The sequence below is a fragment of the Candoia aspera genome, chromosome 1 (assembly GCF_035149785.1).
Source record: "Candoia aspera isolate rCanAsp1 chromosome 1, rCanAsp1.hap2, whole genome shotgun sequence".
Lineage (NCBI taxonomy): Eukaryota > Metazoa > Chordata > Lepidosauria > Squamata > Boidae > Candoia > Candoia aspera.
This window is the reverse complement of record NC_086153.1, coordinates 37,983,302-37,996,092: the sequence shown is the minus strand read 5'-3', so window position 1 is coordinate 37,996,092 and position 12,791 is coordinate 37,983,302. Positions and strand designations below refer to the sequence as shown.

The 12,791-nt window shown below is 44.4% G+C and overlaps 1 protein-coding gene across 1 annotated transcript; it reads left to right on the top strand.

Moving 5' to 3' along the window:
* Nucleotides 1-10,931: 10,931 nt before the first annotated feature.
* Nucleotides 10,932-12,589, top strand: MTLN (mitoregulin). Its single transcript, XM_063289929.1, has 2 exons — nt 10,932-11,157; nt 12,038-12,589. The coding sequence occupies exon 1, from the start codon at nt 10,971-10,973 to the stop codon at nt 11,151-11,153; it is 183 nt and encodes a 60-aa protein (XP_063145999.1). The 5' UTR covers nt 10,932-10,970; the 3' UTR covers nt 11,154-11,157; nt 12,038-12,589.
* Nucleotides 12,590-12,791: the final 202 nt, after the last annotated feature.

The window sequence follows — 12,791 nt, the reverse complement described above, 5'->3', positions numbered from 1 at the left end:
GACATAGGCTGATAGAATTTTGCCAAGACAACTCACTCTGCATAACAAACACTCTCTTCCAACAACCTAAGAGACGGCTTTATACGTGGACTTCACCAGATGGACAACACTGAAATCAGATTGACTACATCCTTTGTAGCCAAAAGTGGCGGACATCTGTACAGTCGGTAAAAACAAGACCTGGAGCTGACTGTAGTTCAGATCACGGACTTCTTCTTGCACAATTTAGGATCAGACTAAAGAGATTAGGGAAGACCCACAGATCAGCTAGATGTGAGCTCACTAATATTCCTAAGGAATATGCAGTGGAGGTGAAGAATCGATTTAAGGGACTGGACTTAGTGGATAGGGTCCCGGAAGAACTATGGACGGAAGTTCGCAACATTGTTCAGGAGACGGCAACAAAATACATCCCAAAGAAAGAGAAAACCAAGAAGGCAAAATGGCTGTCTGCTGAGACACTAGAAATAGCCCAAGAAAGAAGGAAAGCAAAAGGCAACAGTGATAGGGGGAGATATGCCCAATTAAATGCAAAATTCCAGAGGTTAGCCAGAAGAGATAAGGAATTATTTTTAAACAAACAATGCGTGGAAGTGGAAGAAGACAATAGAATAGGAAGGACAAGAGACCTCTTCCAGAAAATTAGAAACATGGGAGGTAAATTCCAGGCCAAAATGGGTATGATCAAAAACAAAGATGGCAAGGACCTAACAGAAGAAGGAGAGATCAAGAAGAGGTGGCAAGAATATACGGAAGACCTGTATAGGAAGGATAACAATATCGGGGATAGCTTTGACGGTGTGGTCAGTGAGCTAGAGCCAGACATTCTGAAGAGTGAGGTTGAATGGGCCTTAAGAAGCATTGCTAATAACAAGGCAGCAGGAGGCGACGGCATCCCAGCTGAACTGTTCAAAATCTTGCAAGATGATGCTGTCAAGGTAATGCATGCTATATGCCAGCAAATTTGGAAAACACAAGAATGGCCATCAGATTGGAAAAAATCACCTTATATCCCCATACCAGAAAAGGGAAACACTAAAGAATGTTCAAACTATCGAACAGTGGCACTCATTTCACATGCCAGTAAGGTAATGCTCAAGATCCTGCAAGGTAGACTTCAGCAATTCATGGAGCGAGAATTGCCAGATGTACAAGCTGGGTTTAGAAAAGGCAGAGGAACTAGGGACCAAATTGCCAATATCCGCTGGATAATGGAAAAAGCCAGGGAGTTTCAGAAAAGCATCTATTTCTGTTTTATTGACTATTCTAAAGGCTTTGACTGTGTGGACCGTAACAAATTGTGGCAAGTTCTTAGCGGTATGGGGATACCAAGTCATCTTGTCTGCCTCCTGAAGAATCTGTATGATGACCAAGTAGCAACAGTAAGAACAGACCACGGAACAACGGACTGGTTTAAGATTGGGAAAGGAGTACGGCAGGGTTGTATACTCTCACCCTACCTATTCAACTTGTACGCAGAACACATCATGCGACATGCTGGGCTTGAGGAATCCAAGGCTGGAGTTAAAATTGCTGGAAGAAACATTAACAATCTCAGATATGCAGATGATACTTTGATGGCTGAAAGTGAAGAGGAACTGAGGAGCCTTATGATGAAGGTGAAAGAAGAAAGTGCCTATGTGGAGAGATAACTGTGGCATACTCCATCATACATGTGTATGCACAAGTATGAAAAGCAAAGAAAACATGGCAGGGACACTAGCAGGGGGTCAAAGAAGTCAAGAAGGCAATCACAATCACTCAGTTGAGCTCCTGCTCCTATTTTACATGTGCAAGTTAAAAGGAGTAGAACTTTGATCATGGGGGTGAGGCTTCCATGTTTATTTTTTCAACCCCCCCCCCCCGGATGGCCCTGCTACAGACAGTATTTTTGTGGTTCAGTTACTTCCAATTCTTTATTACCTGAAGGACATCATTTTGACAGGAATATCTGACACTAACTGTAACGATTGCCTAAACCCAAATACTCAGTCTCACAAGCTCGGGCTTAAAGATAACTGATTTATTAAAGGAATAGTATGCAAATACAGAGAAAGCTGAGAATGAGCAAAAGCGCGCCAAATACAAACTTAAAAGCCTTGCTTGTAAGCAGGTCCCGCCCCGTCGCCCGTCAGGACGCTCCCCCTCCCAGGTGCTGGAAGCCGTTAGACGCGCCTGGGAAAGTAACCTTGAACAGGAGCGCAAACCCAAACATGCATTCCAAGCCCTCAAAACAATGGAGGGCGAAAGAATGGAAAAACCCCGGGTGAAGGAACACGGAACAGAGAATGACATGTGAAACGTTACAATGTTAACCAGACATTAGAATGAGAACATGACATATTGCCCCCCCAAAAGAAACTAGGGAGCCGGTTTGTTAGGATAGGCAGAGTGAAATTGGTCTACGAGACGAGGAGAATGCACGTCTGGAGCAGCAACCCATTCGGGATGAGGGAAATGTTTCCAGCGGACGAGGTATTGTAAAGCGGAGCGCTGGCGTCTGGAGTCGAGGATAGATGTCACCTCGAAGTGTTGCTGGTTGTCAATCATGAGGGGAGGTGGAGGAGTGGGTTGTGGATGCCAACGGTCCGACGACAGGCAGGGTTTGAGTAAACTACAATGGAAAACAGGATGTAAACGTTTAAGGTTGTGAGGCAAATCAAGTTTAAACGTAACAGGGTTGAGCTGAGCAACAATTGGAAAAGGACCGACAAATTTAGGACCAAGTTTCCTAGAGGGTTGTGGGGACTTGATAAACTTAGTTGATAAGTAGACTTTATCACCGACCGCAAAGGATGGTTCTGGGGAACGCTTTGCATCGGCATGGCGTTTATAGGTAGCCTGGGCATGGCGGAGAGCTAGTAGAATATTAGACCATGAGTCTTTGAGAGAGTCTGCCCAGTCAGCGAGGGTGGTTGGTAGCGGTTGAGGATGAGGAAGTTCAGGAATCGGAACAAAGTCACGTCCAAAAACTGTTTTAAAGGGAACTTGACCAGTGGTTTGATGAATGGCATTGTTGTAAGCGACCTCAGCAAATGGGAGTAGATCGACCCAGTTGTCTTGCTGGTAGTTAACAAAAGCTCTGAGGTATTGTTCCAAGGTAGAATTAACCGCCTCTGTAGATCCGTCCGTTTCCGGATGCCAGGCGGTAGAAAGTGACTGTTTCGTACCCAAAAGTTTCAAAAATGCCCGCCAAAATTGTGACGTAAATTGTGTGCCTCTGTCAGTCACCAAACGGGCGGGGATACCGTGGAGGCGGTACACGTGGATGAGGAAGAGGCGTGCCAGCTGTTGTGCGGTGGGGATAGAAGCGCATGGGATAAAGTGAGCTTGTTTGGAGAAAAAGTCTTTGACGACCCAAATGACAGTTTTGCGTTGACTAGGGGGTAGATCAACGATAAAGTCCATAGAGATATCCTGCCAAGGGACAGATGGAGTGGCAACGGGTTGAAGGAGACCTTGGGGCTTGCCTGGTTTGCGCTTTATTGCCGCACATACAGGGCACGCAGTGACATACTCTTTCAAGTCTTTGAGTAAAGTTGGCCACCAGAATTGGCGGCGAACGAGGTGTAAAGTTTTTACGTAGCCAAAATGTCCAGCTAGCTTGTCATCGTGGCAGCGCTGGAGTATGGTTTTTCGCATTGCTTCGGGTACATAGAGACGATCGTTGCGCCAGGCAAGATCATCGGTGAAAGTTAAAATGTGTCTATTGGTTTGCAACCAAGTATCTGTTTTAAGGTGGGAGAGCAACTGTTGTTGCAAATCGGAGGGAATTGACAAGGGCGGCGGGCGGCTGGAAGGCAGAGCGGCTGGAGGCGGAGTTGATTGCGCTCGGGTCTGGCTGCGAGTCACTGCTGCCAAACTTAATTGTTTGTCGGTCCAGACGGTGCCTTGGACCGTTGGCCCTGGGCCAGCATCTTGGGGTCTGCGCGAGAGTGCATCAGCTAAAAAATTTTTCTTGCCTGGTATAAATTTAAGAGTGAAGTCAAAGCGGCTGAAAAACTCAGCCCAGCGCAGCTGTTTGGGACTGAGTTTCCGACTGGTGCTTAAAGCTTCCAGGTTTTTATGGTCAGTCCAGACTTCAAAAGGGTTTGAAGTGCCTTCCAATAGGTGTCGCCATGTCTCTAAAGCTATTTTTACAGCAAAAGCCTCTTTTTCCCAAACATGCCATCTTCTCTCTGTTTCCGTGAATTTGCGAGAGAGGTAGGCACAGGGTTTTAAAGCGCCAGATTGGTCAGCTTGTAATAGAATTGCTCCTATGGAAAAATCAGAAGCATCGACTTGTACAACGAAGGGTTTAGAGGGGTTTGGATGCTGTAAAATTGGTTCTGTGGTAAAGATTTGTTTGAGCGCTTCGAACGCTTGCTGACAGGCTGGAGTCCATTTAAGGAGCGCGCCTGGGTTCTTTGAACGTCGCGTATCCCCCTGTCCTTTAGTTTTTAACAGTTCAGTAAGGGGGAGGGCGATTTCCGCAAAATTTTGGGCGAATGCCCGATAGAAATTAGAGAATCCAAGGAAACTCTGTAATTGTCTCCTGGTACGGGGAGGTTCCCATGCCACGATGGCTTCTACTTTTGCAGGGTCCATTTCAATGCCCTGAGCTGAAATCCGGTACCCTAGGTAATCAATTTGCGACTGATGAAAGGCACATTTTGACAGTTTTGCGTACAACTCTGCTTTTTTCAATTTAGCCAGTACCTGACGCACCAAGTGGATATGTTCTGACATGGTTTCAGTATAAATCAATACATCATCCAAGTATACCAGTACCCCCTTAAATAGGTGGTCATGCAAGACCTCATTGATCAGTTGCATAAAAACCCCAGGTGCCCCAGATAAACCGAATGGTAGGACTTTATATTGGAAAGCCCCAAGAGGACAGTTGAACGCTGTTTTCCACTCATCCCCTTCCCTTATGCGAATGCGAAAGTAGGCTTCTCTCAAATCCAGTTTTGAAAAAATTTTGCCTCTGGCCAGATGTGATAACATATCTTTGATCAGGGGCAAAGGATATTTATTTAATATTGAGACCGCATTGAGCCCGCGAAAATCGGTACAAAGCCTTAATGACCCATCCTTTTTTGGCCTGAATAGGACAGGAGCTCCTACCGGGGAATTTGCCGGCTCAATGAAACCCCTAGCCAGATTTTTGTCAATGAACTCCCTTAGCGTGGTAAGCTCTTTGGGAGACATGGGGTATATTTTTGGGTGAGGCAATTTTACATTTGGTAAAAACTCAATGGCACAGTCCGTTTTTCGGTGGGGTGGCAAGCGATCCGCTTCCTTTTCCCCAAATACTTCAGCAAAATCTTGGTACTGATTGGGTAGTCCCTCAAGAGGTTGAAGCGTTTGCACAGTGGTATACGCTACCCCTCCACCCTCCATGTCCTCCAGTAGGTCCTTTTCGGGTACTTTGTAAAATCCATCTGCAAACGTCACAGTTCTATGCAGCCAGTTGATAAAAGGGTTTTGTTGCACAAACCAAGGCATCCCCAAGATTACCAGAGGACCCCCCACTGGAGCTACCACAAATGGCAGCTTTTCCTGATGGGAGCCCATCTGCAAGGCGACCAGTCCCGTGGAAAGATTGACTGCTTTCCCTCCCGCCATGGTTCCATCCAATTGGGTGAAAATCATGGGTCTTGGCAACGGGAACGTGGGCAGTTCCAGAGCCGCTACGACATCAGGGTGCATCAGGGAACGGGAGCAACCCGAGTCTAGCATGGCCCACACTTCCACCGTTTTGGTTTTTGAGCTCAGTTTAACTTTAACAGTCAGTGTGGGGAAGTTTCCACTCACCGAATCATGGTTACGCCCGGTTTCTTCCACCTGCCCTAGGGCGCCCTTCAGGGCAGGTGGTAGGCTTTTCCCGCCGGCTGCTCGAATTGCAACTCTTCCTCCTCTTCTCCGAAGGGAAGGTCTGGGGGGTCCAGTTCCGCGAGGGCTGCCTTCAGTTTTCGCGGTGGAGCAGGAGCAGGTGTCTTTACCGTGGGTTTCGTCTGTCGTTCCTCTGGACGGCGTCTTGGGCACGACGTGGCTCGATGTCCTTCTTTCCCACATCTGAGGCACTGACCCTTGGAGAACCGTTGCTCCCTCTCTTCTTCCCAGGTTTTTGGTTTGGGGCGGCTGGCAAGTCCAGATGTGCGCGCTCCTCTAGCGAGACGTGTTTGTCTAAGCTCTTTGGTATGGGCATAGGTTCGTAGGGCATTTTCTGCGCTGCCCGCCAACTGAATCCACCCATATAGCGTTTTAGGATCATCTCTGCCCAGAGCCCATCGAAGGATTTCGGGTTCAAGCCCCTGCTTGAACAATTCGATGATTGTTGGCTCAGACCAGTCTTCCACTTTTCCTGCCAAAGCTTTAAACTCCAACGCATATTTGGCAACTGAGAGGGACCCTTGGTAGAGTTTCCGCAGGTCATTTTTTGCCGTTTCTTGAGCTAGGGGGTCTTCGAAATGCTCTTTAAGTGCCCACAAAAATTCATCGAAGTCCTCTAACTCAGTTGCCTCAGCTTGGCATAGTTGCACATACCAATCCGCTGCCTTTCCTCTCAGCTTGTTGGCAATGAAATTGACCTTGCCATGTTCAGACCGAAAATTTCGACCCCAATCTTCTATATAGTGCTTGGCATTAGTAATAAAGAAGGAGAGCGTTGTGGGATCCCCATCGAACTTCACTCCAAAGGGTGGGAAGGTTCTTGCCGGCTCAGCTGGCTGTGGCGGTGCCGCGAATGTCAGCGTGCGCCGAGCCCCCATGGGTGGTCGATCCCTAGGAGGTCTTGCCTCTCGCTCCCCCCCTTGACGGGCTGATCGGGACTTGCTTCTCCCCCGGGTCGACATGGTACTATGCCTGGGGTACTGTGACGGCTCTTCCTCCCAATCCTCCAGGGTGGGCTCTGCCTCTCTGGGTAGATCCTCTTTGGGTAGATCCTTAAGGATCGTCACTATTAACTCCATTTTATCCTCTAATGCCCTCATTCGGGCCGGAGTGACTGGCTCCTCCGAGGGTTGGTTGGTTACCACCACCCTCGGTGACAAGGGGACTTCGTGCTCCCAGGTCAATTGTGGAGACCCCCTCCCCTGTGTTCTTTCCATAACGGTTCTATGATCACTCCTGAGACTCTCCTGCATGGATATCAGCAGCTCGTCCAATTGGATATCTCGCAACTCCCGACGTGCTGCTCTTTGCGCTCTCGAAGTTAGCACTGGCCGGCTTTTGGCCGCCTCCCGCTCTTCTTCGCTTCCCTCACTTGCGCGAAGTTGAGGTTCTGTCATCGCTAGCGTTCCCTCTTATCCAATGATTGGATGGGGCTAGCGGAAAATGGATGAAATGTTTCTCAGCTTTATGTAACGATTGCCTAAACCCAAATACTCAGTCTCACAAGCTCGGGCTTAAAGATAACTGATTTATTAAAGGAATAGTATGCAAATACAGAGAAAGCTGAGAATGAGCAAAAGCGCGCCAAATACAAACTTAAAAGCCTTGCTTGTAAGCAGGTCCCGCCCCGTCGCCCGTCAGGACGCTCCCCCTCCCAGGTGCTGGAAGCCGTTAGACGCGCCTGGGAAAGTAACCTTGAACAGGAGCGCAAACCCAAACATGCATTCCAAGCCCTCAAAACAATGGAGGGCGAAAGAATGGAAAAACCCCGGGTGAAGGAACACGGAACAGAGAATGACATGTGAAACGTTACAATGTTAACCAGACATTAGAATGAGAACATGACACTAACTCCTTCTCTGAATTTTTGTAAGCTCATGCTTGTGCTATTAGTAATAATATCTAGCCACCTTGTCTTGTCTCAGCCTCTCAATTCCCCATCCATTCTGGTACTTGGATTATATGCAGTTCCCAACTACACTCAGATCCATGCATGCTACATTAGTATGGGTGACATGTTTCAGATGTTGCACTGAACATACAGAGAAGTCATCGGAGAGCCAGCTCAGGAGTTGGGGGAAGAGCAGGGTAGGAGATGCAGTCTTCTCTTCAAATGCAACTTTCTTAAGCTAAGAAACTAAGCTATATTTTAATGCACAGTGTCACAGAAATAACAATTTCCAAATATTTGTTTGTTGTCCAATAGCTGCCCCAATTAACCAGACACAAGTAGGAAAACAAGCAGTATTTATTTTGCAATTACAAACCATAAAGTTTCGATCAAATGTGGTGCCTCACCAGCAAACAGGCTGAGTGAAGGACCCCTAATGCAAAGGAACCTAAGCTCTTCTGCCAAAGAATAAGCAAGTATTGTACAATTCCATCATTACAAGAAGTAACAGTTTTCACCACTAACCTTTAGGTTTCAAGGCTCCCCCAAACTGCCATGAATGTACAGAACCTTTATATTGTCCAGAACTTATTTAATATTCTTCTATTTAGAGTTAACTCAACTGATGCCATCTTTAAATTCCCTAACAGCAAGCAAGCAAAACTGAATGGTAGAAATATGAGAAAAGAAATTGCTTTTGCCAACCTCACATATGTAGTTTCTCAAATGTGAGGCCGACAGTGGGGTGTACCCCCAGGAAATTATTTTAGAACAGCAATTTTTATCTTATTTTTTAAATCAGACCCATATACGTTTATAGCTTGGTTGTATGCATAGGTAGTTGGCTGCTCTCAGAGACATAGCTATAGAAGAGAGTTACAAAGTTGGCAGTTTTTGTAGGCTGTGGTTAGTGTCTGGCTGCAGTTCCCTGTTTTGTTTTATTCCTTTGCCACTGGTGAGACTTGGCTTTCTCAGAAAGGAAGTTTGGCATTTCAGTGAGTATAATGTTAATTCTCCGTGCAGTACTTTGGGAACGCCGAGGAAGCATTTTATCCATGTGAGGCCAGGACACAGGAGGGGTTTACATAGGAACAGCACCAAAATGTTAATTCAGTTGTATTTAAAGAGGGTAGACCCCCACCCCCCAGCAGTGGATTATGATAGACTATTCCTGATCTTATTCAACTGATCTAAGAGTTATAGGGCACCTTGAAGGCTAAACATTAATAGTAAATATTCTTATAATGCATTTAGCTAAGTTATCTGCTGTGGTAGGGAGAAAGAAAACATTATTACGAGGTGAGGCCAAGTATCCCAGCGTTCCAAAACTTTCAGAAAAATTGAACAGCTGTGGTCACAGGACCCATTTACCCACTGCTTACATAATAAGAAATTACAATCTAATTTTCTGGTTTGCATGTCACATTGAACCATAAACTAACCATCTGGGTGGGGTTTGCCCAATACATTAGGCAAAATATGGTTGGCTAGTCTCTTGCTCAAGGCAGGCCCACAATCTGAACACAGCCTATTTGTGTATTCAGGATTCCTATCAAGTCTCACCCAATTATGGTAAATCTGCATAGGATTAGATGTACCTATAATATTGCAAATAAGATTTAGGGCAAAAGAAAACCTGGTCGCAGCGAGCGTGGCCCATTTGAATGGTATACCAGTCTTATCCAACTTGGGGCTGTTTAGGAATGTTGGATTAACCCAAAACATCTGCCTGGTGTCAGTTTGAGGAGAGTTGGTGGCCATGATAATTGGTAGTAAAAGGGTGCACACATCAGCACCATGAAAAAGCCCTTACTGCACAAGCAGTAACTGTCTCTTCTAGAAGACTGCAAGTGTATGAAAAGGTTTTCAGTGAAGTCTGATGCTTTGGGAGAGTATTTCACTGGAAGTAAGTTGGAATTGGCCTGAAACATAGTTTCAGAACTCTTCAGATCTGCTTAAGAAAATATTTTCATAAATCTTTTGATTGTTCACATTCACTGCTGTTATCTTAAACATACTTAAACAGGATATAATCCAGTTCATAGTTCAGGAGATGGCAGCACTGGGTTGACCTTGTTAGAAGCTAAGTAGGGATTGCGCAGGTTAATAGTTGGGCAAGAGCTATCAGACAAAAACAGAGTGTAGGTTATACCAGGAAGTCTAAAAGATATTCTGGAAGAAAGCAAAGGCAGACCACTTCTATACCGCTGCAAATAAATTGCACAGATGTGTTAATGAAATTGACAAAAGTTGACCTCAATTTTTACATCAATACATTCTTGCTAGGAAGTAATGCAACTTGAACATATTTTCTCAGATGTAAATTCCACCAAACCTAATGGACCCATTCAATCAATCCTCTCCACATTCCTCTTCTTTCACACATTGTGCTAAGCCATGGTTTGCAAACTCACCAAGTCCCAAATGGTTGGTTTAACATAATATGATGAACCAGGCAGCTACCTTCTTGAGCCACAGATACATTTGGAGTTTTGAAAACACATGGGGGCATATTCACAAGTCTTCCATTGGAGACTTGATTATTCGCAAGATGGTTGCCACAGTCAGTCCCAAATGTCTCTTGATAGCCTCCAGCCTCTTCTCTATCATCACAGAGGAATCTTTGTAGGTTTGGAAGTATTTTTATAAATAAGTAGGCTATAGGCTGGTACTTTGCTTTTCAGCCTGCCAGCTTTTAATGTAATGTTTTAATTTTTTTTTAAGTAGGAATTGGACAGAGAACTTGGTGGGCACCAAAGGTGACCTCAGCATATGCATTGGTGGCCAGTGTCACAATGCACACTCTTTATCATAAATTGTGGTTTATAAATCATGGTTTGGATTCACATTTCAAGCTAAGATGAAGCAATCATGTTATAATTTAAATCAGTGTTTTTCAAGCTTGGCAACTTGGCAAATACTAGCTGGGGAATTCTGGGAGTTGAAGCCCACACATCTTAAAGTTGCCAAGCTGGAGAAACACGGAATTAAAGCAATGTGTGTAGGCGCAATTTCGTTTACTCAAAGGGAAACCCCACAGATTTCCATAGTTGTTGTCCTCGTCAAGGATAATTGCAGCCTAACAGCCGCTAGAAGGCGCTGCGCAAAGAACATTCCTCGCTCCTTTCTCGGTCGGCGCGAGCGCGAGACAAAAGTAGTTTGGCTCCTGGTGGGCACCATACAAGATTGAAGGCGAGTAGCAATGGCGTTGAGCTCGGAGCCCTTGTCGGATCGCTCTGTAAAGCTAGCGGTGTTGCTAGCCTTCGCTTCGGGAGTGCTGGTGGGGTGGCAGGCGAACAGGGCGCGAAGGCGTTACCTCAGCTGGCGGAAGCAACGGCTGCAGGACCAGCTGGCGACAACTCAGAAGAAGTTGGACCTCTCCTGAAGTGGTGAGGGCAGCAGCGGCACGAAAACGGTGGCTGAGAGTGGCTGCACTCTTTTATTCCGGAGCGATCTTTTGCCTCTGCCCTTTAACCCTAGGCTGGGGTAGTGAAAAGTTTCAGGCGGTGATTTTTGCGTTTCAAATCTGGTATAAAGAGAAGTGGGCCAGGTAGTGGCTCCTAGTTGCTCAAATAGTTACCATGCTTAATTTTGGCTCTGGTTGTACTTTGCCTTTTTTTTTTTTTAATTAACCAAGTAACCAAGAATCTCTTTGCATCAAAGTTAAGGCATAAATGCTGTATGTTACAATTGGTACTTTTTTCTGTTCTGGGAGACCTTTGGGTAGGGAAAGTTACACAAAGCTGCTCAATTTTCAATTATTTAACAATACCTTGATAACTCACAGTTTTCAAAAGTGATGGAAATTACTTTGGCATTACAACTTTGAACCTTTTTTAGTGGGTTACAATTTTGTACAGTTTCTTGAGAGCAACTGAAGTTGACCACATTGCAAGCCTACTTCTAATTAAAACCTATATAGGAATGCATTGTTAGTTTGTATATTGAAAATATGCTAATTTCTAAATTCAAGGACTTGTTCCTCAGTTTAAATACATTATTAAATACATATATTGTTTACATATATTGTTGTCAGGGTTCCTGCAACATTTCAGTTGACTGTTGTACCAAAGTCAACAAACTTCTCAGTAGGTGGAACTGTGCTTATTTCCTTAATGCTGTTTCCACCTAAATACCAGAATTACATCCTTTGCTATATATTTTATTTTAACATGTATTCTTTTTCTGTTTTATTTTTTAAAATTTGAGAAAACTTTAAAAGGTATATGGAACTAACTTGCATTTTCTTTTTTTTTACCCTGTCAACAGCTGAATACAAAGAGAAGGCTTGAAAAGAACTTGAATCAAAAGTTTCCATATTTTGATGTGTATTAATGGACTTCTTAAAAATATTCTCATGCATCAACTTGTTTTGGAGATGTCAATGGAATTACCGTTATCTCATTCTGTAGGACTGATAATTATGAAAATGTTCAGCATCTGCAGAAGGAATATATCTGTTGAAATGTGTCTTTATGGACAGCTTACCATTCTCTACTTGGAAGACTGATACTTAAGGATATTTGGTGACTGGATCTTCCTAACAGTTTAAATATAACAAAATAAATTCTAGCTAAGATTTTTTAAAGTTCTTGACTTTGGCTGTGAGAATGAAGACAAGCATAGTTATTTTATATCTTAATATGTAGATGCTTTACCAACTTATAAACATTAGTGTTAAGTTGGGTTGTAAATTTATTGGAATGGTTCACACCACATGCTAAACCAAAATGTGGCTTGTTTTGCTTAAGCTTATCCTATTATGTGAAGTCAGCCAAATGTGGCTTATTCAATAAAGAGCAGTGTGTAAACTAAACCTTATATTGAGTGTGCCTTTAAAGCTGAATTATTTACTTTGGTGTGATCTTTATAAGAAACGGTCTGTGTGATCAAGGGACTGGAAATGGTATTTATGTATGGAGGCTGAGATGCAGTACATTTTTTTAAAAAAATCTTTTCAGTTGTGTCCAATTCTTGGAGACTGCCTGGACAAGTCCCTGCAGTTTTCTTGGCAGGTTTTTCA